Source organism: Panthera tigris, chromosome E2, assembly GCF_018350195.1.
Source record: "Panthera tigris isolate Pti1 chromosome E2, P.tigris_Pti1_mat1.1, whole genome shotgun sequence".
NCBI classification, from domain to species: Eukaryota; Metazoa; Chordata; class Mammalia; order Carnivora; family Felidae; genus Panthera; species Panthera tigris.
In genome coordinates, this window is record NC_056674.1 from 13,394,017 (window position 1) to 13,416,925 (window position 22,909).

General features: G+C 57.9%; 1 protein-coding gene across 1 annotated transcript in view; it reads left to right on the forward strand.

Moving 5' to 3' along the window:
• Positions 1-22,909, forward strand: part of MEGF8 (multiple EGF like domains 8) — a 41,659-nt gene that overhangs the window by 14,532 nt on the left and 4,218 nt on the right. Inside the window, exons 13-40 of the mRNA XM_042970139.1 lie at positions 922-1,122; positions 1,508-1,708; positions 2,161-2,397; positions 3,293-3,411; positions 3,494-3,625; positions 3,718-3,831; positions 4,135-4,383; positions 4,887-5,086; positions 5,376-5,586; positions 5,688-5,937; positions 6,470-6,602; positions 8,554-8,801; positions 8,893-9,003; positions 9,176-9,294; positions 9,653-9,860; positions 10,402-10,582; positions 11,126-11,289; positions 11,990-12,134; positions 13,739-13,970; positions 15,160-15,283; positions 15,411-15,624; positions 15,749-15,963; positions 20,066-20,273; positions 20,438-20,597; positions 20,910-21,102; positions 21,598-21,768; positions 21,866-21,996; positions 22,510-22,642. Coding sequence (XP_042826073.1) covers positions 922-1,122; positions 1,508-1,708; positions 2,161-2,397; positions 3,293-3,411; positions 3,494-3,625; positions 3,718-3,831; positions 4,135-4,383; positions 4,887-5,086; positions 5,376-5,586; positions 5,688-5,937; positions 6,470-6,602; positions 8,554-8,801; positions 8,893-9,003; positions 9,176-9,294; positions 9,653-9,860; positions 10,402-10,582; positions 11,126-11,289; positions 11,990-12,134; positions 13,739-13,970; positions 15,160-15,283; positions 15,411-15,624; positions 15,749-15,963; positions 20,066-20,273; positions 20,438-20,597; positions 20,910-21,102; positions 21,598-21,768; positions 21,866-21,996; positions 22,510-22,642 — 5,004 coding nt within the window. The remainder of the gene's footprint in view (positions 1-921; positions 1,123-1,507; positions 1,709-2,160; positions 2,398-3,292; positions 3,412-3,493; positions 3,626-3,717; positions 3,832-4,134; positions 4,384-4,886; positions 5,087-5,375; positions 5,587-5,687; positions 5,938-6,469; positions 6,603-8,553; positions 8,802-8,892; positions 9,004-9,175; positions 9,295-9,652; positions 9,861-10,401; positions 10,583-11,125; positions 11,290-11,989; positions 12,135-13,738; positions 13,971-15,159; positions 15,284-15,410; positions 15,625-15,748; positions 15,964-20,065; positions 20,274-20,437; positions 20,598-20,909; positions 21,103-21,597; positions 21,769-21,865; positions 21,997-22,509; positions 22,643-22,909) is intronic.

Here is a 22,909-nt window from a genome sequence, read left to right on the forward strand (position 1 = left end):
TCCTTCCTTTTATTTCTTAATTTTTTTTAATGTTTATTTATTCTTGAGAGAGAGAGACAGCCTGAGTTGGGGAGAGGCAGAGAGAGAAAGAGGGAGACAGAATCTGAAGCAGACTCCAGGCTCTGAGCTTTCAGCACAGTCAGGCTTGAACTCATGAACTGCAAGATCATGACCTGAGCCAAAGTCGGACGCTTAACCGACTCAGCCATCCAGGAACCCCATTCCTTTTGTTTCTTAACATATCCTGGCAAGCTCCTTAGACTTTAGAAAACACCTCATTTTTTTGTTTTGTTTAAAGCTTTGTAATAGTCCATTTAGATTCTAGGGCTGTAGTGCTGCAGTTTATTTAAACAGCCTCCCATTGACGAACACATGGGTTATTCCATTTTTTTGCAATTATAAAACACACACTAACAAATTACGTAGTGTGTCTGTCACTTTGAATGTTGGATCTGGACTCTTTTTTTTTTTTTTTTTTAAACTTATGTACTGGTTTGTTGTATAACAGAGAACACGTTACAGAGGGCGAGGCCCTGAAGGGCTGTGAGCGAAGGAGCACTGTCCTCATGGAGCTGGGGTGCCTCCCCTCGCTGGCGTGGATGCGTTCACTAACCTGGAAGTTCTCCAAACCCTGTAGTTAAGGGACTTAAAAAAAAAAAATCTGGACTCTTTAAGGGTTTAGGTGGAAAGGTGAAATGTCAGGGAAGAGGCTCCTGAAAGGTCTGGGGTCCTGGATTTTACTGAGAGAAGTGATGAGCAGAGGCCGGGACCCTGTTGTCTGTTGTCTGAGTTGAAGTCCCAACTCAGAGTGCCCCTGGCCTCAGTCTCATGTTTCATAAAATAGGGAAGGAGGTTGGGTGTGGACACCGAGGGGCCATGCAAAGAGACACTCACACATCCCCTTCTCCCTGGCTGGCACAGGTCCTGATTGTCCGCAGTACGACCATCACTCTGACGCCCAGCCCAGAGACCGACGTGTCCCTGGTCTACCGTGGCTTCATCCACCCACTGCTGCCAGGAGGGCCCGGGGGGCCGGGGGCTGAGGATGTAGCTGTGTGGGCCCGGGCCCAGCGTCTACATGTCTTGGCCCGGATGGCCCGTGGCCCTGACACAGAGAACATGGTGAGGGTGCTTGAACGTTCAGGGGGGCTGCTAATTACAAGTATGGGGGCTGGGGTATATAGTGCCAGGGGAAGACTAGGGAAAAATCAGAGGCATGGGATATATCCTTAGTGGAGGGAGGCCCTGGGGTTTTCAGTTATGAGTGGAGTTTGGGGGGAATTTTGAAGAAGGTGGGGAACGTCTGAGTTACTAAATCCGATTTCCCTGAGGTGGGTTGTTGGAGGGTTTAGGGGTTTGCAGGGGTTCTTGGGGTCTAAGGAACTCTGAGGCCCTCTTCCCAGGTTGGAGGTGAGTGCTAGGTGGGTTTGGGGCTCTTGGAGGTTTCAGGGGTTAGGGTGGCACTGGAACATTCTGAGGCCCCTGTCTGTCCCCCACCCTTACCCAGGAGGAGGTGGGGCGCTGGGTGGCTCAGCAGGAGAAGGAGACAAGGCGGCTGCAGCGCCCGGGGTCTGCTCGCCTCTTCCCACTGCCTGGCCGGGGCCACAAGTATGCGGTCGAGATCCGGGGCCAGCTCAATGGCTCGGCAGGCCCTGGGCACAGTGAACTTACCCTGCTGTGGGACCGGACTGGCGTGCCAGGTGGCAGCGTGAGTACCCAGGCCCTGGCCTCTGACCCTTCACCCAGGCCCTGACTTCAGTTCCCCGGAGCTCTCTGAATGCCAGAGCACAAATTCTAACCCTCTTGACCTGACCTCTTACCCCTTGACTCTTGAACTCTGGGCCTCACCTTGAGCCCTCTAGGCCCCAACCTCCGACCCCCAGACTCTGACCTGATCTCACATTCTGACTCCTGCCCTGACCTCACTGGCCCTGACTTCTGCCCTCTGTACTTTGACCTCTAATCTCTAGATTCTCTCAAACCCTGATGCCCTCTTGTCTGCTCATCCTAAATCCTGACTTTCTACATGCTGAAGTTCTCAACTTTGTCTGCAGACACTGAAGTCTGTAGCCGCAAACCCTGACCCCTACCCCCAACCTCGACTCTTGCCCTGTGACTCGGAGTGTGGACCCCTGATCCTAACGTGAGCACTTCCCGCAGGAGATCTCCTTCTTCTTTCTGGAGCCTTATCGCTCTTCAGCCTGTTCGTCCTACTCCTCCTGCCTGGGCTGCTTGGCGGACCAGGGCTGCGGCTGGTGCCTGACCAGCGCCACCTGCCACCTGCGCCAGAGCGGGGCCCACTGCGGGGACGACAGGACCGGCAGGTCCCTGCTGGTGCTGGTGCCTGCCCTCTGCCCGCTCTGCGAGGAGCATCGTGACTGTCACGCCTGTACCCAGGTGCCTGCCAAGCCGCAGAGGGGAGGTCTCGAGACAAAAGCAGCCAAATCGGGCGACTGGAAAAGGGGGAGGGCCCCTGGAGTTGGTACGGGCATCCGAGGGGTCCCCCTGGGGGCAGTGGCAGGAGGCAGGTGGAGCTGTTGTCTTTGATCTACAGTTGAGAGCCGGGTAGGGAGCAGAGGAGAGGGGCTGGAGAATGGGCTCCTGGCAGTCAGGACTCTCTCTGTTGTCACTGCCAGAAACCCAAGTTGGTACCTCCTTACCAGAGGAGCATTTATGGGCTCAGGCTCCAGAGTCCAGGAGTAGGTCTTTAGGCCTGTGATTCAGACCGTGTCGTCAGGCATCCATCTCCCTTCATTCTATACCCTTGCTTCCCTGGAGGTTCATTCCTCAGGGGTTGCAAGGGATTCACAAGGGCTCCAGACCGTTGTCCCCCCACTCAGCTACCCGAGTCCTAAGTGGAAGAGAGCAACTTTCCGTCCTCACCCCACTCTCGCCCCCCAGTTCAACGGAAGTCCTAGAAGGACATTTCACTGGCTCTGGTTGGGTCTTGTGCCGACTTTCAGACCCGTCTGTGAGGCTGAGGGGGAGGACGTGTGGCCCTGTCCACATCTGAATCTTAAGGATAGATCAGCCCTAGCTGGACCACACGTAGGGGTTCTGTTGCCCCAAAAGGCAGTGGCTGCTGGGAAGGCAGTTCCCATGGATCTTCAGCCGTGGCTGGAGGGGAAAGTCTGGAGAGGATGGCAGTTGGGGGGGGAGGTGGGCTTGGAGGGGTGGTCTGGGGGGTGGGTGGGTGAGGGAGGCAGCTGCTGGTTGAGCTGGGGACGGAGCCTGTGCTGGCAGCCCAAGGGAGATGGCTAAGCTGGGCTCTTCCTCCTTCTTAACTCCCCAGGACCCCTTCTGCGAGTGGCATCAGAGCACCAGCCGCAAAGGGGATGCAGCGTGCAGCCGGCGGGGCCGGAGTCGGGGCGCCCTGAAGAGCCCAGAGGAGTGTCCCCCGCTCTGCAGCCAGTGAGCAGCCTGGGCCCAGGGAGAGGGTATGGGGAGGGTTTGTGGGGGCCGGTTTGACCCTGTCCCTGCTCCCCGCCCCCAGACGCCTAACCTGTGACGACTGCCTGGCCAACTCCAGCCAGTGTGCCTGGTGTCAGTCCACCCACACCTGCTTCCTGTTCGCTGCCTACCTGGCACGGTACCCGCACGGGGGATGCCGTGGCTGGGACGACAGGTACAGTCTTGTCAGGGTGGCGGGGCTCCCAGAGAGGAGAATGGAGCCGGGGGGTGGGCGGTGGGACGCCCACCACGCCTGTCGCCCTGCAGCGTGCACTCAGAGCCCCGGTGCCGGAGCTGCGACCGCTTCCTGACCTGCCACGAGTGTCTGCAGAGCCATGAGTGCGGCTGGTGCGGCAATGAGGACAACCCCACGCTGGGACGGTGAGGCAGGGGACAGTGAGGCCAGAGGGTGGGGCGGGGGATGCGGCTCTCCTTCCGCCCTAATTCTAATGGCCTGTTTCTCTGCTCCTTCACCTTTTCTCTGTTTTTCTTCCCTTCCCCTCTCTCTCCGGTTCTCTCTCTTTTCTCCACTCCTACCCGGGCTCTGTGGCTGTTTTGTTCTCATTCTTCCTTCTTGTCTTTCTGTTTCTGTCTTTCCTTCTCTCTCCCTTTCACTGTCTCCCTGTCTCTGTCTCTTGTTTCTCTTTGTTCCCACCCCCTTCTTCACCTCCTGCCCCCCCCCAGGTGCCTTCAGGGGGACTTCTCGGGGCCTCTGGGTGGGGGTAACTGCTCCCTGTGGGTGGGGGAGGGCCTGGGGCTGTCTGTGGCCCTTCCTGCCCGCTGGGCATATGCCCGCTGTCCAGACGTGGACGAGTGTCGCCTGGGCCTGGCGCGGTGCCACCTGCGGGCGACCTGCCTGAACACACCCCTCAGCTACGAGTGTCACTGCCAGCGGGGCTACCAGGGCGATGGCATCACATACTGCAACCGCACGTGAGTGGGTGCGGGTTTCCATGGAGATGTCGCCCCAGGGCTGGGGCACGTGGAGATGGAGGGAGGAGGTGATCATGGTGCTGGGGTGCCTCTCTGGAACCAGCATCCCCAGTGAGCCCGGGGTTTTTACCTTGCGGGGTAGGCCCTCATTAGAGTGACAGGGTCCCCAGTGTGACACTAGTTACTGTGGAGATGGGTCATCCATGGACTACGGGCCATAGTCTTCAGCGTTGCCATGGAAATGGAGGAGGACCAAGTTGAAAGGGGTTTTCACAGAGAGCAGATCACCAATGGTGATACGTGGTTACTATAGAGACAGAAGTTACCACGTGCAATGGGGTTACCTTGGAGACAGGGCCGCCTACGGAGCCCAGGACCGTGGAACAGGCAGTCGCTTGTGATGGCGTTGCCATGGAGATGATGGGTTGGAATGGGGTGTATCGGGGGGTGCCTTGGGGGCCGAGGGCCTGCCTAGCCCTTCCGTGCTCCTGCCACGCCCTCAGGTGCTTGGAAGACTGTGGCCATGGTGTGTGCAGCGGTCCCCCTGACTTCACCTGCGTGTGTGACCTGGGCTGGACGTCAGACCTGCCCCCGCCCACGCCTGCCCCGGGACCCCCCGCGCCCCGCTGCTCCCGGGACTGCGGCTGCAACTTCCACAGCCACTGCCGCCGGCGGGGGCCTGGCTTCTGTGATGAGTGCCAGGGTGAGCGGCCACATCCCCACCCCCGGGGCCAGCTCCAGTTTCCTTTCTCTGCCTGGGCTTCTGGGTCTCCTCTCCCAGCTGTGGATCCCCCTGTCCCATTGCCTGCTTCTGACCCCAAACAGTTTCACTGCCACTCCCCATCCTGGGACTTGGCTATTCCTCCCCAGTCTGGGCCCCTGCTTACCTTCCTTTGAAGCAGCCAGGTGGGGTCAGGGATCAGCTGAGCCAGTTGTCGGGCCCCTCCTGCCCTTGCCCTGACTCTGTGTCCCACCTGCTGGGGCCCCCACAGACTGGACGTGGGGGGAGCACTGCGAACGGTGCCGGCCCGGCAGCTTTGGCAACGCCACGGGCTCGGGCGGCTGCCGGCCCTGCCAGTGCAACGGGCATGGGGACCCGCGCCGCGGCCACTGTGACAACCTCAGCGGGCTCTGCTTCTGTCAGGACCACACCGAAGGTGCCCACTGCCAGCTCTGCTCCCCCGGCTACTATGGGGACCCTCGGTGAGCCAGGGGCCAGCCAGGTGGGCCAGGGTGTGGTTAGGGATGTGGTAGGACAGGGCAAGGCTGGTCTGACGCTCTTGTTCTTTCCTCCGTCTCCCCAGGGCTGGTGGCTCCTGTTTCCGGGAGTGTGGGGGGCGTGCCCTCCTTACCAACGTGTCCTCAGTGGCGCTGGGCTCACGCCGGGTTGGGGGGCTGCTGCCTCCAGGCGGTGGGGCAGCGAGAGCTGGGCCAGGCCTGTCCTATTGCGTGTGGGTTGTCTCAGCCACCGAGGTGCTGCAGCCCTGTGCCCCTGGGACCCTCTGTCCCCCCCTCACCCTCACCTTCTCCCCCGACAGCAGCACCCCCTGCACGGTGAGTGCCGAGGGTGCCAGAGTTCAGGCCCATGTTTCCCCCACCCAGTCTGAATCCTCAGACAGGCCCTGACCCTACATCCCTTTTTCTTTATCCTTCAAACCCTAAGCTCCCTTCCTCAGACCCCAGACCTTCATTCCTCAGCCCACAGACCCTCCCATTCCCCAGATCACCTCCTACTTCCTGAGCCCCCCGTTCCCCATTCCTCGGTCCAGGCATGGTTAGTATCTGTACAATGTGTGTGTGCCAACTCTGGCCAGTAGGTAGGGGCTGCCAGGAGCTGGGCATCAAGAACGAGGCTCCATGCAGAGTGCCTGATCCGTCGATTAGCCATGTCTGCTGTGAGCTTGGGAGGGGAAGGGTAGCCTCTGTGCCACAGTTTGACAGTCTGCCCAGAAGTTTCAAGCAGCTCGTTTCCCGGTCTCAGATTGCCCTCTCCTTTTGAGCTCCTCCTCCTCCCCAAACGTCCCCAAGCATCCCTCTTTCTCAGCCTTACTGTCCTGATCCTTCACTCTGCATCCTTCACTTCCAGCTGAGCTATGTCCTGGCCTTTGATGGATTCCCGCGCTTCCTGGACACTGGTGTCGTCCAGTCGGACCGTAGCCTCATTGCTGCCTTCTGTGGCCAGCGGCGGGACAGGCCTCTCACTGTGCAGGCCCTGTCTGGTATGGTGCTGGGGAAAGCGGGACCCTGTCCTGGACTATGGAGCCCTTGTCCCTGTACCTTGCTCCCTGAGGTGGGCTCACCTTGCTACCCTGAGCAAGGTCCCTTGCTCCCTGCTCTTGAGGTGGGCTCAAGACCCAGCCCAACTCTGCCCCTGACTTCCTGGGTGATGCTGTCCCTTGCTACATCTGGGCCTCAGTTTCTTCAGCTGAGAGGCTAATAGGATTGCCCTGGCTGGGCTGCTTCTCTGAGAGAAGGTCCATGTGGGACAAGTCTTTGGGGTACGCAGAATGTGGCTGGCGTGAAGGCCCCTGACTGTCTCCTCAGCCTGGTGGTTCTCAACAGGGCGGGGGTGGGGGAGGATTTTGCCCCTTGGGCCTTTTGGCTAAGTCTAGAGACATTGTGATCGTCACGAGTGCTGCTGGCATGTCACGGGTGGAGGCTGGAGATACGGCTGTGCCTTCTGCAGCGCACAGGATGGCCCCCACAACCAAGAATTACCAGGCCCGTTACATCAGCAGTGCTGAGAGGTTGGGAAACCGGCCTTGTCTGATGGAGTTGCGCTAAAAATAATTTGTTACCTGTGGCGGCTGAAGGGCCCGAATTTGGAAATACTTCCTGTTCACGTTGTAAATCGGAGTGGTTCCGGGGCTGGAAGAGAGGGCGGAGTGGTAGTTGGCCTGCTGGGGACTGCACGCGACCCCGGAGCCCTCCACAGACAGCAACTAGAACTAGGGGCCCTCGATTTCACTTCACCCAGCAAATGTGTACAGAGCACCTTCAGTGAGCCCCACCCGAGCTGGGTGCCCGGGGCGTACAGCAGAACAAGGGACGCAGGTGGGGAGGAAGAGGGTAACAAACAGCATCAACACATTTTAGTCAGAATAGTGACACCTTTGCTAAGGGATGAGAGGAAGCAGAAAGGAGGCACCTGGCCTGTCTGGAGGGTTGGGGAGGGCTTTTTTTAGAGGTGAGATTTCACTGGAGGCCTGAAGGGGGTGGTGTGGGAGAGGGAGGAGGGTTCTTCTCTAGGCTCTGGAGGCCAGAAGAGCAGCAGGTGCCGAGGCCCGGAGAGGCAGTCTGGGGACCCGCCCTGCTAGAGCACAGAGGGCTGGGAGAGTGGGAGGCCTTGAGGTCAGAGGGCCTATGGCATCTCCACTATTAACATAACTTTATCAAGGCATTATTATTATTATTTAAAAAATGTGTTTAATGTTTATTTATTTTTGAGAGAGAGACAGAGCATGAGCAGGGGAGGGGAAGACTCTGAAGCAGGCTCCAGGCTCTGAGCTGCCAGCACAGAGCCCAATGCGGGGCTCAAACCCACGAACCGTAAGATCATGACCCAAGCCGATGTCGGACGCTCAACTGACTGAGCCACCCAGGCGCCCCTTATTATTATTATTTTAAAGTTTATCTATTTTGAGAAAGAAAGGAAGAAAGCGTGCGCATATACAGGGAAGGGGCAGAGAAAGAGAGGGAGAGAGAGAATCTCAAGCAGGCTCCACACCGTCAATGCAGAGCCCAGTGCGGGGCTCAAACTCACAAACCGTGAGATCATGACCTGAGCGGAAACCAAGAGTTGGATGCATTAACCGACCGAGCCACCCAGCGCCCTCCCCACCCCTGACATTATTTACACCCATGAGGAATTCCTGCCCCTCTCCCTCACCACTGATCTATTCTGTAAGGAGACTCGGTCTTAGGTCAGAGCTGTAGGGAGCTGTGGAGGGTTCGGAGCTTGCCGGTGATGGGGTTGGGATTGGAATTTGATGGGTTGGATGAGGGAGAGAGTGTGCAGGGTGCAGAACAGCTAAGCATGGCAGTGATTATAAGTTACAAGGAGTGCCTTCCTCCCCTGCCCAGTTACACTGGATTTTCTCTAAACCTGGGGGTAGAGCAGCATCCTGGAGCCCAGCCCTGCCACAAGTCTCTGGCCTCTCTCCCCCACAGGCCTGCTTGTCCTGCACTGGGAGGCCAACGGCTCCTCATCCTGGGGCTTCAACGCTTCCGTGGGCTCTGCCCGCTGCGGGTCAGGGGGCCCGGGGAGCTGCCCTGTCCCCCAGGAGTGTGTGGCCCAGGACGGGGCCGCAGGTGCTGGACTCTGCCGATGTCCTCAGGGCTGGGCTGGCCCCCACTGCCGCATGGCTCTGTGTCCCGAGAACTGTAACGCCCACAGCGGGGCGGGGACTTGTAACCAGGTATGGGGGGGCGGGGGGTGCACAGGACAAGCCGTGTGGGACAGGGGTGGTGGTCAGGGCTCCCTCTGAGTCCCCGTCTGCTCTTCCCCAGAGCCTGGGTGTGTGCATCTGTGCTGAGGGCTTCGGGGGTCCTGACTGTGCCACGAAGCTGGATGGCGGGCAGCTGGTCTGGGAGACCCTCATGGACAGCCGCCTCTCAGCTGTGAGTTGTGGATGCCACTCCTGCAAGGAGGTGCCACACAGCCTACTTCCTGGATCATTGCCCCCCCCCCCCCCCCGCCCAATTCCTGGGACCAGACCCCAGACCCCACATGCAGCCTGACACTTTATAGTGACGTTAGCCTGACCCCTCCTGTCCCCACCTCCACCCCCAGGACACTGCTAGCCGATTCCTACACCGCTTGGGGCACACCATGGTGGAGGGACCTGATGCCACCTTGTGGATGTTTGGGGGCCTGGGCCTGCCCCAGGGGCTGCTAGGAAACCTGTACAGGTGAGGGATGCCTCCGGGAGGTGGGATACCTGAGTGAGAGAAGGTCACCTGAGGAGATGCTTAGATGTCTGTCACATAAGAGTCCCTTCAGGGGCAGAAAAAAAACACCTGGTGTAAAACAAAAACAAACAAATCTCTGCAGGCAGACATCCCAGAAGATGATGGGGCACTTGTCACAGGAGGCTCATCTCAGGGTCTGGGATACTGTTTTGGGTGGTGCTACCCTGGGTGGGGGGGATGGTAAGATGATAGGGGGTCACCCTAGGGGATGTTGGGGTAACTGTGTGTTGAGGGGGGTCACCCCAGAGGATACTGGGATGACTCTAGTTAAGACTTGGATTTTGCACCTTGGCGCCAGGTACTCCGTGAGCGAGCGACGGTGGACACAGATGCTGGCGGGAGCCGAGGATGGGGGCCCGGGCCCCTCCCCTCGCTCCTTCCACGCGGCTGCCTATGTGTCCGCCGGCCGTGGTGCCATGTACCTTCTGGGGGGACTCACGGCCGGGGGTGTCACCCGCGACTTCTGGGTCCTCAACCTCACCACCCTGCAGTGGCGGCAGGAGAAGGTGAGCCTGTCTCCTTTCCTCCAGCCCCCACAGTCCATCTCCAGCAGGGGTGACCAGAGCCGCTCCTGCCGTTTCACCTCCAGAGGATGTAGCTCCCCCCCGCCCCGCCCCTCCGGGCTCCAGCACACGTCCTAAAGTTGAAGTTTACTAGCCATCCTGGGTCACGCTGTATTCCCAACCCAGTCCGTGGCCAAGCGGATGTGATCCTCCTGTCCGTGAGGCGGGGACACAGCCCACTGTGTGGAGAGGGTACAGTCAGCCCCACACAGCCAGAGTGAGAGAGAAGAGCAAGGGCTTCCAGAAGAAACACCAGGCTGCCCCTACCTGCGTCAGTGACCCCGAGCAGGCAGAAATGACTCGACGCCCATGCACACCTGCTGGGACCAGGCTGGGCATATTGGAAGCTTGGGGTCTGACCAGCTCTGAGCAGCTCAGCACCTCCTTAGCAGCTCAAGGGGGGTGTCAGGAGTTCTGAGTCTTCTACCTGCAAGATTACCCCTAACCCCCTGCTCCCTGGTGACCTCTGCCCTGTGTCCCCCAGGTTCCTCAGACTGTGGACTTGCCAGCAGTTGCCGGTCACACCCTAACTGCCCGCCGCGGCCTGTCCCTGCTCCTGGTGGGCGGTTATTCCCCCGAAAATGGCTTCAACCAGCAGCTGTTTGAGTACCAGCTGGTGACTGGCACCTGGGTGTCCGGAGCCCAGAGCGGGACACCCCCCACAGGTCAGGCTGGGGACAGGGAGGACACAGCACCTTGGACGCCTGGCCATCCAGGGCTCTGTGTAGGCTCTCTGTCCACTGCCACACCCTATGGTCACTGTCCCTTATAGCTGGTTGTCTCCCTGTCTTCCCCCCCATGCCCACCAGATTCTCAGGAGACCACCTCTTGAGAAGTTCATTCTCTCTCTTTAGTCCATGATAAGCTGCCCACCTTCTGCCCCATGACACTGGGCCACCATGTTCCTCTCCCAGGGCCTAGATCACCGCCCCTCAGGTATTCTTTTCCTATCTCTCCTCTTCCATTCTTTGATCACTGCCCTCCAGGACATCCAGGTACCCCGTCTCCCTGTCTTCTCTTGCCCAGGGTCTCTAGTGGTTGTCCTTTCAAGCCGAAGGGGGAAGGAGGGGTTGAGAAGAGCTCCTAGGTGGTGTGGTCACAGGAAGGGGAGCCCAGGGAGGTGTGGCAGGGGGCGTTCCTAATCACCAGCCCTTCCCCCCAGTCTCTGCTTACTCATCCCCACCACCCCCCCCCCCCGCCCCCGCCAGGTCTCTATGGTCATTCTGCCGTGTACCACGAGGCCACTGACTCCCTCTACGTGTTTGGGGGTTTCCGCTTCCACGTGGAGCTGGCAGCCCCGTCCCCTGAGCTCTACTCCCTGCATTGTCCTGACCGCACCTGGAGCCTGCTGGCCCCTTCCCAGGGGGCAAAGGTCAGGAAAAGAGATGTACACAGCTGGGTGTAGGGGGGCAGGAAGGAGGGCCCTCCCTTTCCAGTCCCCTAGACAGGCCTGTGGCACCCCACGTCTCCCCTTCTCCCATCACTCACTGGGAGGGAAGAATCCTAGACCAGGAGGTCAGAGGCCTGGGTTCTGCTCCAGCTCTGCCCCTCTCTTGGTGTAGCCCTGGCAGGTCCCTCTACTTCCCAGCCTCCCCATCCAAAAAATCTGGGACTGAGGCTACTTGAACCTCCTGCATTCAAGGCCAAAGGAGATAGCATGTGGGAGAAGGCGGACCCTGGATGTGCTGGTTAGAGACAACTGAGTGTTCCATCCGCAAACATATTTCCAAGCCCTTTTTGGGGCCTTAGCCTCACCCCCAGGGTGCCCCCAGCCCAGCTGGCAAGGTCACACAAGAAATGTGGGATTCATCTCAAGCAGCCAGTGCCAGGTTCCCGGGGAACAGGGCATGGGGGTTCGGGGAGTTCGGGGAAGGGAGATGGCCCTGGGGGTGCTCTGAAGAGTGAGGGAGGTTTCCTGGAGGAAGGAGCTGAGATTTGAAGGAGATTCGGGGTTGGGTGGGCTGCTGGGGGCTGAGGTGTGGGATTCAGGGTGGCAGGTGGGCTGAGAGGGAGCGTGAAGAGCAGAGGAGTGTGGGCTCTGACCAGCCATCCTGCGGGTGTCATCCCAACAGCCACGCCCCCGGCTTTTCCATGCCGCAGCCCTGCTAGGGGACACCATGGTGGTCCTTGGGGGGCGCTCGGACCCTGATGAGTTCAGCAGTGACGTTCTACTCTACCAGGTCAACTGCAATGCCTGGCTCCTGCCCGACCTCACCCGTAAGTCCAGTGCTCTCCCTGGGAGGCCCGGGGACATCCTGGAGGGGTCCCGGCCCTGTCCTGGGAGCCTCGTCATCCAGGGTCACTTGGGCCCCTTCAGACCCACCGGCAAAGCCTCTTTCCCCTCCATCATCTAAACACCCATGGAGAGGCACCTGGGTGGCTCAATGGGTTAAGGGTCCAACTTTGGCTCAGGTCATGATGTCACGGTCCATGAGTTCGAGCTCTGCATTGTGCTGTCAGCACAGATCCTGGAGCCTGCTTTGAATTGTGTCTCCCTCTCTCTCTGCCCCTCCTCTACTCGCACTTTGTCTCTCTCTGTCCCTCAAAAATAAACATTAAAAATAATAATAATAATAATAATAAATAAATACCCATGGAGATGTCCACCTTTCTTTTCTTAGAAAGTTTTATTTTTTATTATGATTATAAAAGTAATAATATTCATTGTACGTAATTAGTGAAATAAGAAGAAAAAGATCCCACAGAATCCCACTCTCTGGAGACGGTACTATTATATGTGGGTGCCTCTGCTGTTCAGAGGCTGGAAAGGGGCTAGTACCTTGCCTTTCTATTTCACTTACCATTTTTAAGTGGTATGTATGTAAGTGTATATAACTGTGTATGCTTCTGGGCCTTCCTCCCTTTTCTTTTTGCTTCTTTCTTTGACTCTCTGTCTCTAATTCCCTTTTACTCTTTTTTTTTACAAATTTATTTTCTTTTAATGTTTATTTATTTTTGAGAGAGAGACAGAGACAGAGCATGAGTGGGGCAGGGGCAGAGAGAGAAGGAGACAGAATCCGAAGCAGGCTCCAGGCTCTGAGCTGTCAGCACAGCCCGATGTGGGGCTCGAACTCAGGAACTCGAACTCATGAACTCGAACTCGAACTCATGAGATCATGACCTGAGCTGAAGTCAGACGCTTAACTGACTGAGCCATCCAGGCGCCCCATCTAATTCTCTGTGACTGCCTCTCTCTCTCTCTCTCTTTTTTTTTTCTGGAGGATTTAAAAAACTTGAGGCGAAATTCACATAAGGAAATTACCCATCATAAAATTAACAATGCCGTGGTGTCTGGTACCTTCACGATGTTGTGCAACCACTGCCTCTGTCCGGTTCCAAAACCTTTGTCTCTATCCTCATTCCATTCATTCTTTCTGTTTCCTTTTTCTGTTTGTCTCTCCCTCTCTTTTTTTTTTTTTTTTAAACGTTTATTTATTTTTGAGACAGAGAGAGACAGAGCATGAACAGGGGAGGGGCAGAGAGAGAGGGAGACACAGAATCTGAAACAGGCTCCAGGCTCTGAGCTGTCAGCACAGAGCCCGACGCGGGGCTCGAACTCACAGACCTAGAGATCATGACCTGAGCCGAAGTCGGACGCTTAACCGACCAAGCCACCCAGGCGTCCCTGTCTCTCTCTCTCTTTTGTCTTGCTGTCTGTGTCCGATTCTCTTGCCCTGCCTGGCCTTACGTATCTTGTCTGTCTTTCCCGGTCCGTCTCTGCTCTCCTTAGCCTGTTGCTCTGTTCAGCGTCCCCCTCTGACTGGGATCTTTATGAGGCTCTCTTCTCTGACGATCTCTTTGAACATTCTGTCTTTCACCAGGCCCAGCCTCTGTGGGGCCCCCGATGGAGGAGTCTGTGGCCCACGCCGTGGCGGCGGTAGGAGGCCGCCTGTACATCTCAGGTGGCTTCGGGGGAGTGGCCCTGGGCCGCCTGCTGGCCCTGACCCTGCCCCCTGACCCCTGCCGCCTGCTGCCCTCACCTGAAGCTTGTAACCAGTCTGGGGCCTGCACCTGGTGCCATGGGGCCTGCTTGTCCGGAGACCAGGCTCATAGGTAACCATGGTGACTGAACATCACACGGGGGGCTGGTACAGGTGCCCTCCAAAAGCGGTTCTGTGCCAGGCCAGGCTTGGGGGGAGGCCACAGAAGGGTACTGTCTGGTTGGGATATCAGCTCACATGGGGAAATGGGTGACTTCATCACAGGGTCGTGCTGGGGCACCCGCAAGTGAGAAGCCCTGCTTGGGGGCTGGGGTATCATCCACGAATGTTTCCTGGAGTAGCTGGGTCTGAACTGGCTCCTAAAGGACCAGTAGAGTTTGGACCAGCAGAGGTTCAGAAGTGGGGCTGTGCCTGGTGTATTTTAGAGCCCGTCTACGTTGGGGGGAAATGAGACTGGAAGTGTGGGTGGGGACATCTCAGAAAGTGCTTCCCGTGCCTGGCTGTGGCGCTGGGCTCCAGCCAGGTCCACGGATTCCTCATCTGTAGTTTGGACTCCAGACATCTCAGGAAGCTGAAAGGGCTGTCCTAGGTTCAGCACAAACTCTTTAGGCTCCGCAATTATCCTGAACTGGTATGGGACTACTAACGGGCTTGGCTTGGCTCATTAAATATGTCACCGTGTTTACTACTGAATTATTAAAGGGTTTGATTTATGGGGTGTTTCCCAGACTCCACTAGGAGTGCTATGTGGCAGTGCGTACACCTACTGCTTTTCTAAAATCTGGAAAATTCTGAAATATGTGCACCTTCAGGGATTCTGGGTAAGGGATTATGAACCTCCCCTGTGGGTGATGGGGAGCCAGGGAAGGTTGAGCAGGGGAGGGCAGCAACAGGCCCGGGCACAAAGCCCTGGGACTATTGGGAAGGAGAGAGTGGTGAAGGAGGCTGTCGGTGGAGGCCCTGGAGGAGGCCAAGGAGGAGGAGGAGGCTGGGGTGAGAGGGAGAAGCCTGAGCTGGGCAGGGGGCTGCAGGGGTGGAGACAGGGGGACGCCTTGGTGACTGGAGGGGCAGGAAGGTGTGGGGTATTGTCCAGTATCTCTGGCTGGGGTGATGGGGACGTGAGACCGTTGCCAAGTAGGATGGGAGAGGAGCAGGTTGGGAGGCCTGTGCTGAGACCAGTTCGGGGTGCACGGTGGGGGGCCTGCAGGACGATGTCTAGGAAGCACCAGGAAGTAGCAAGGGCAGGAGGAGGAGGGATGGGGTCTGGCTGGTGTGGTGAACCAGGCCTCATGTCTCCCCAGGCTGGGCTGTGGGGGCCCCCCGTGTTCCCCAATGCCTCGCTCTCCGGAGGAATGTCGACGTCTCCGGACCTGCAGTGAGTGCCTGGCCCGCCACCCCCGGACCCTGCAGCCTGGAGACGGAGAGGTGAATGGCGGGGGCGATGGGTTGGGAGCATCTCAGGAGCTTCAGCTGAGGTTGGGTGGGAAGAGCCAGGTTACGAGGGGTGCTGGGGGACCCTGAGGACCCCACGGAGCCCATGCTCCTCCACCAGGCATCTGCCCCCCGCTGTAAGTGGTGTACCAACTGCCCCGAGGGCGCCTGCATCGGGCGGAATGGGTCCTGCACCTCAGAGAATGACTGTCGGATCAACCAGCGGGAGGTCTTCTGGGCCGGGAACTGCTCAGAGGCTGTGTGTGGGGCCGCCGACTGTGAGCAGTGCACCCGGGAGGGCAAGTGCATGTGGACGAGGCAGTTCAAGAGGACAGGTGAGGCCCGCTCGGTCCCCTGGAGGAACGTGTGGGGGCCTGGACCCCTGGGCCCAAGGAAGGGAGGGAGAGGGCAGGGGAGGGGAGGGGGGACCAGTTCTAATTCCTGTGCCGCTAACCCCAGGGGAGACCCGCCGCATCCTCTCGGTGCAGCCCACCTATGACTGGACCTGCTTCAGCCACTCTCTGCTGAATGTGTCCCCAATGCCGGTGGAGTCATCGCCCCCCCTACCCTGCCCCACTCCCTGTCACCTCCTGCCCAACTGCACCTCCTGCCTGGACTCCAAAGGTGCGGATGGGGGCTGGCAGCACTGTGTCTGGAGCAGCAGCCTCCAACAGGTACTGCACTGGCTGGGTGTCGGTGGGTGGGGGTGGGGGGCTCTTTGCCCTGCACCTCCTCCTCTGTCCTGCTGCCTCCTCTGTTTCCCAGCTCTGGTTCTCCCGTGGCACTTTCCCAGTCCAGCTACTTTCTCTTCTCTCCTACCAGCATCTCTTTCTTCCCTCCTGGCCTTGCGAACCTCCCTGTCGTGTCTGCTTAGGCACTGCCACCCGACCTTCCGGACTACCCAGCTGGGTTCATGCTCCTCCCTGACCTTCCTGTGACTTCTGATTCCATCTGTCCTCTCCCTCCTAAACTTCTGCACTTCCTTCCTCCATCTCTCGCTCTCTGCTTTTGGAACTTCTGGTTGTAAGAAGCAGAAACACCCTAGAGCTGGTTTTATTATAATGAACTGGGGTAGAAAGTGCTGTTCCATCCTTCTCGGGCCGCAGGGTCTCCGCTCTTCTCTGGGTGCCTCTATCCCCTGGTTTCTCTTGGCTAGATCATCAACACACACGGCCTCAAATGGCAGCCCTTGGCCTTTAGTCTATGTGACTTTCTAATTCTCGAGATGACAGTTATCTCTGTGCTTATCGGTTAGCTCACATTCTCAAGGGGAGATTTCGACTCAGCTCATGAGTGAGATATCCAGCCTTGGTCCAGTGAGACGTGGCCAGGGAGGGGCAGGAGCACACGATTCCAACACGGCAGTTCAGACCTACCCCTCATTTTGGCTGTGGGCTGGGGAGGTGATTCTTTGTGGGCGTGGTCTGGGCAGGCATTTAGTTGCCGGTGACAATCTGCCCCTTGAACGGCTCATGGCTCTCTCTTGGAGTCCACTCCAGAGATGCGTCTTTGGTCATCACAGTGGCAGACACAAGTCCTTCAAGCCCCAACCCCACCCCAGGGGGAAGACAAGAAAGATTCACCTCTGGCAGTCACATCCAGAAGCAGTGTCATTGGGCCAGAGTTCTGGGTCTCTTGTTCCCAGTGATGGCCACTTCTTATTCACCTTTATTTATTTATTTATTTATTTATTTAATTTTATTTTTGAGACAGAGAGAGACAGAGCATGAACGGGGGAGGGGCAGAGAGAGAGGGAGACACAGAATCAGAAGCAGGCTCCAGGCTCTGAGCCGTCAGCCCAGAGCCCGATGCGGGGCTCGAACTCACGGACTGTGAGATCGTGACCTGAGCTGAAGTCGGATGCTTAACCGACTGAGCCACCCAGGCGCCCCTCTTATTCACCTTTATTGTGGAACAGCCAACCCACGTGTGACCACTCACCATCTCACAACCCATGAGTCTACATGAATCTTCAGTAAAATAGAACTGCTGACCACAGACCCACTGGGGTGTATTCTAACACCAGCAGCCCCTTCTCCAATTCTCCAGACACCAGCTGGGTGTCTAACACCTCAGTTCACTCCTGACACCGTCTACCTAGAGTTGGAGTCAGATCCTACAAAGTTAAAGAACTCAGTCCCACAAGCCTGCCGACCTCAGACCACCCATACTTCTGACCAGCCAGCTATAAATCAGGGGTTTTTCCACCCCCTCTGCAGGCTCAAAAATTTCCTAGAATGGCTCACAGAAGAAACAGTTACTTATGAATACCAGTTTACTTTAAAGGCTACAACTCAGGGGCGCCTGGGTGGCTCAGTCAGTTAAGCGTCCGACTCTTCGTTTCGGCTCAGGTCATGATCTCACAGTTTGAGGGCTTGAGCCCCATGTCTGGCTCTTGGCTGACAGTAAGGAGCTTGCTTGGGATTCTCTGTCTCCCCCTCTCTCTCTGCCCTTCCCCCGCTCACTCTCGATCTCTCTCTCTCTCAAAAAAATAGGTAAATAAACTTAAAAAAATGTTTTTAAGGCTACAACTCAGAGCCAAGTGGAAGAGACAAATACGGCAAGGTATGGGGTGGCCATGCAAAGCTTCCGTGCCCTCTCCGGGCACACAATGCTTGCAACAGGGGAACTTTCCGAATCTCCTCTCTCTTGAGTTTTTATAGACTCCAACTCCACCCCCATCTCACTGGGGCTGGGGGGGGGGGGAGCGGGTTGCAAGCCCCCCTCCCACCTCTGGTCCTTCTGGTGACTCCCTCCATTTTTAGCATAAACTCAGGTGTGAAATCAGCTTCTTATGAATAACAAAAGACATTCCAGCATTCCGGAAGAACCGAGACACGGGGAGGATATATTCTTGTGTTACATCACAGCATCCCATAGGCAGGTTGTATAAATTAAATGGGAGAGTGTATTTTAGAACACAGGGCCATGCTTGCCGTTTGGTAAAAACTCTGTAACGCTTCAAGTTCTGCCCACTGGGAGGATTCCCAGCCTCCCCTATCTGGGACACACCCACAGGGTCACCACAGTAGGGTGGGTGTCCTCCATGTGACCCTGCAGTGTGCGTCTCTAACACACGGAGGCCTCATCCCCAAGCCTGGGGGCTTTCTGGTGATACAAGCTTTTCCCTAGTATTGTTGAGAGTCTCATCATTTGTCTTTGTGGGAACCCCAGGGACCGGAAGGCAATGCCAGAGAGCCTGTTGCCAGGCACTTGCTGCTCCCCTGGCCCTTCTATGCTGCTCAGGGAGTGAGGAGGGGCTGGGTTGGAGGCGGGAGGAGGCTGTGGGGCGGGAGACTCCAGCACAGACTCCGGGCGTCGCCCGTAGATGCAAGAGCACTTCCGCCAGATCTTCGGATTTCTGTGAAATCTCCTAGCTCTAAAGTGTTGGCTTAGGCTTTTAAAAACCACCACTGCGCAGACCAGACATCACAGATGTACAGACCAGACCCGTAAGAGATGTGCAGACCAGACCCGTTACGATTTGGCTCAAGGGCAGCTGTCTGTGAACCATCGGGCATCGTTCCCTTGAATGACTTTGGCTTCAGAGCCTGGGACAGGCAAGAGGGCTCTCTTCCCTGGCTTCTCTTCATCACATTCTTTATCGAGCCCCTTCCTCGTGCCAGGCACTTTGCTAGGTTGTGGGCCTGTGTCAACATGAGCTAGAATCCTGCTCTCGGAACTTACATTCCTACGTCTCTTCCAGGAGTGCAGGATACGCAGTTTATGGTGTTGGGCAGCATTGCATATGGCCATTAGGGAGGTTACCGCAAAGAACGCTGGGCAGACTTGAGACTTGGCCTCCCCCTCCCACCCCCCAGATTGCCCCACCATCTGCCAAGGGGTGCACTACATTTAGATCTGGAAGCCTAGCTCTGGCAGTTCGGCAAGGCTCAGCTCACTGCTGGCGGTAACCCTCAGAGCTCCGGCCACAGCAACCAGGGTGTCTATTTCAGGATTATATGGTTGCTAATTGCTGTCAGACAGCCCAGACTAATCTCTGCTGTCTTATACTTAAGGCCCGAGCAGTGGATAAAATACTCTTACACACCAAGAGTCTGACCCCTGCTGGGTGCCTCGTCTGGGTCCCAAGATGTGATAAGTGATGGCGTATGAACTCCTGTGCAGCCCCTGACCGCAGACTCAGCTTCCCAGCCTAGGGTGGGAGGACCCTCTTGCCCAGCAGCTGGGTCCACATTTTTCTAAGTGACCGTGGCTTCTAACTCCCTGCCTCCCGTCACTAGTTTCTATCTCCACTTGGGATTGTTGCCTTCCTTTGTAAGAAACAGCCGTGTCCACTAAGCTGGGTGGGTAGACTGCCGCGGCCAATCACACTAACACAGTGGTACCTCTTGGAGCCTAGGGTGGAAAATGCAGCCAAGGCCGTATTGGAGACGGAGCCTGGAAAGCTGCCCACCCTGGCTTTGGGTGTGTGGTCCTCATCAGTTCTTCCTTCTGCATCTGCTCTGTTTTCCTGCCCCTCTGGTCTCTTCATTTGCTGTGATTTGCTCATTCAAATGTCCCTGCCAGCCCCAGTCTCCAGAATCTTCTAGTTGCAAGGTTGCCCCTAGCCTGACTTCCCGTGTGGACTCCTAGTTGCAAATGCTTGACGGGAACGATGTGATGACCTCAGCTGGGTCCGCTTTGGTCCATCGACTGTGGCCAGAGAGGGGCGAGAGCTCTGAGGAAGGGGTGTAGTTGGGGAGAATACCCATGATGTGTTTGGTGCTCTTTCTCACCCCCCACCTCATTTCTCATTTCCCCTCCCCCATACAGTGTCTGAGCCCCTCCTACCTGCCCCTGCGATGTATGGCCGGAGGCTGTGGGCGGCTGCTCCGGGGACCCGAGAGCTGCTCCCTGGGCTGTGCTCAGGCGACCCAGTGCGCCCTGTGCCTGCGGCGCCCCCACTGTGGCTGGTGTGCCTGGGGGGGCCAAGATGGGGGTGGCCGCTGCCTGGAGGGTGGACTCAGCAGTCCCCGTGACGGTGAGATGGGTTAGGACGTGGGGTGAGGGGGACTGACCCTTGGCTGGGGGTCTGGCACAGAGAAAGTGGGGGGGCGCTGGAGGCTGTCTCAGAGGTGGGGATCAGGATCAGGTGGAGCGAGGGCCTGGGTGGCACCCAGGTGAAGCTCTGTATCCCTGGGCCAGGGCTGACATGCGGGCGACCTGGGGCCTCCTGGGCCTTCCTGTCCTGTCCCCCTGAAGACGAGTGTGCAAACGGACATCACGACTGCAATGAGACACAGAACTGCCACGACCGGCCACACGGTTACGAGTGCAGCTGCAAGGCGGGCTACACCATGGACAAGTGAGGGGGCGAGGGCGGTGGCCCAGGCACCTGTGGGGTGGGAGCAGCAGAGGGTGAGGCAGGAACCAGAGTGGGCGTGAGGTGGTGGGACTCATCCGGGATGCGGTGAAGGTGGGGGCTCAGTCGTGGAGTGGAGGGGTTGGTGAGTTAAATGGGGCACCTGGGAAGAGGGTGGCAGGCTGGACCCCGGACGAGGACCATGGAACAGACCAGGCGTGAGCAACCGGTTGAGGGCAGTGTAGTGGGTGTTGGGCCGGCGGGAGCCACGAAGCCCCCTGCTCCGCCCTGACCCTCTGCCCTCCACCCCTGCAGCGTGACTGGGCTGTGCCGCCCGGTGTGCGCCCAGGGCTGCGTGAATGGCTCGTGTGTGGAGCCCGACCACTGCCGCTGCCACTTCGGCTTTGTTGGCCGCAACTGCTCCACAGAGTGTCGCTGCAACCGCCACAGCGAATGCGCGGGTGTGGGCGCCCGTGACCATTGCCTGCTGTGCCGCAACCACACCAAGGTGGGCCTTCCGGGGTCTCAGGCCCTCCCCCCAGGGACAGGGCCTTCTCTGCCTTCAGCTCTCGCTCAGGCATCTTGAGCCTCCTCCCAAGCCCTGATAAGCCGGGCCCAGGGAGGAGGAGGCCTAGCCCTAACCCAGGGAGGTGTGAGGAGATTCTGGGGACACCGTCTGAATTTGTATCAGAGAGGGGCTACCCCAGCATCGTGGACAGAGTCGGTGCTGGACTGGCGAGGCTGGTCACGTGCAGGAGGACTTAGGATGGTGTAGAGAAAGGCTTTCTGAGCTCCCCACTGTGGGCTGGAGGGGCACGAACTCAGCCACCCTCCACCCCGTCACGGGAGGTGTGCAAGTGAAGGCAGGGGGCTAAGTCGCAGAAAGGCTGGGATTGCCCAAACCGAGTGCCTGAGCCCCTGCTGCACCCTCATGGTGCTCTCAGAGTGTCCCCCCCACCCCCCACTGATCACCAACTCTGACCACCCTGTCGCTGGTTTCCAGGGCAGCCACTGCGAGCAGTGCCTCCCTCTGTTCGTGGGCTCGGCTGTGGGGGGCGGGACCTGCCGGCCCTGCCACGCCTTCTGTCGTGGCAATAGCCACGTCTGCGTCTCCAGGAAGGAGCTCGAAATGGCCAGGAAGGAACCAGAGAAGTACTCGCTGGATCCAGAGGAGGTAAAAAGGCTGGAGTCCAGGGCTTCTGGGCCAGGTCTCGGGGTGGAGGGGGAATAGTCCAGGCCTTTTTGTGATCACTCTGTCTTCCTTTGGTCAGATTGAAAACTGGGTGACAGAGGGGCCTAGTGAAGACGAGGCTGTGTGTGTGAACTGCCAGAATAACAGTTACGGGGACAAATGCGAGAGCTGCCTGCACGGCTACTTCCTCCTGGATGGGAAGTGTACCAAGTGAGAAGAAGGGGGTCCTGGGACCCTTGCCCTGCTCACTAGGAATAGCTCTGGGAGCCAGACTCCCCTCCCCAGTTCTCCGCCCTCAATCAGAAGCGGACAATATCCTCAGGGAGGCCCCAGGCTGAGGCAGAGTTGGGGGCGATGAGCCAGACTCAGGTGGGAGACCCCCAGCCTCAGAGGCCAGTGTTGAGACGCAGGCCGCAGAGCACCACCCCGTGGAGACTGGCAGGCAGAGAGAGAGCTGCCGAGGGTGAGGCCTCAGGACAGCCTCCCATTCCAGCCCTTCCTTCTGAATGTTCATCAGACTCTGGAGTCATTCCAACCTGGCTCCAAATCCTGGCCTTGCCACTTACTGGCTCTGTGGCCTTGGGCAAATGGCTTGACCATTTGTGAGCCCCAGTCTCCTCTTCTGGCCTGTTGCTCACATCGGAGCTCACATAGGCAGCATCCAGCCTGGATCCCGGTAGGTCAGGGGAGCCCCCTGACCCCTGTCTTCTCCCCCTTCCTCAGATGCCAGTGCAATGGCCATGCAGATACATGTAACGAGCAGGACGGGACGGGCTGCCCGTGTCAGAACAATACAGAGACGGGCACGTGCCAGGGTAGCTCGCCCAGTGACCGCCGAGACTGCTACAAGTACCAGGTGCGGCTGGAGAAGCGAGTTGCAGATAAGCCAAGGGCCCCGCGCCCTCAGAGGTCCAAGGGCCCCACACCCTCAGAGGTCCACTCACTCATTCAACACATACTTACTGAGCACCTGGCAGTTGGAATGAGTGTGCCAGGCAGTGTGTGAGGCATTAGGACGCAGCGGGGAACAAAACGGGCCAAAGGTTCTGTCCTCAGGAAATTTACTTTCCTGTTAAGGAGTCCAGCAACAAACAAATGAAGAAGTCGGATGCACAGTATGTTA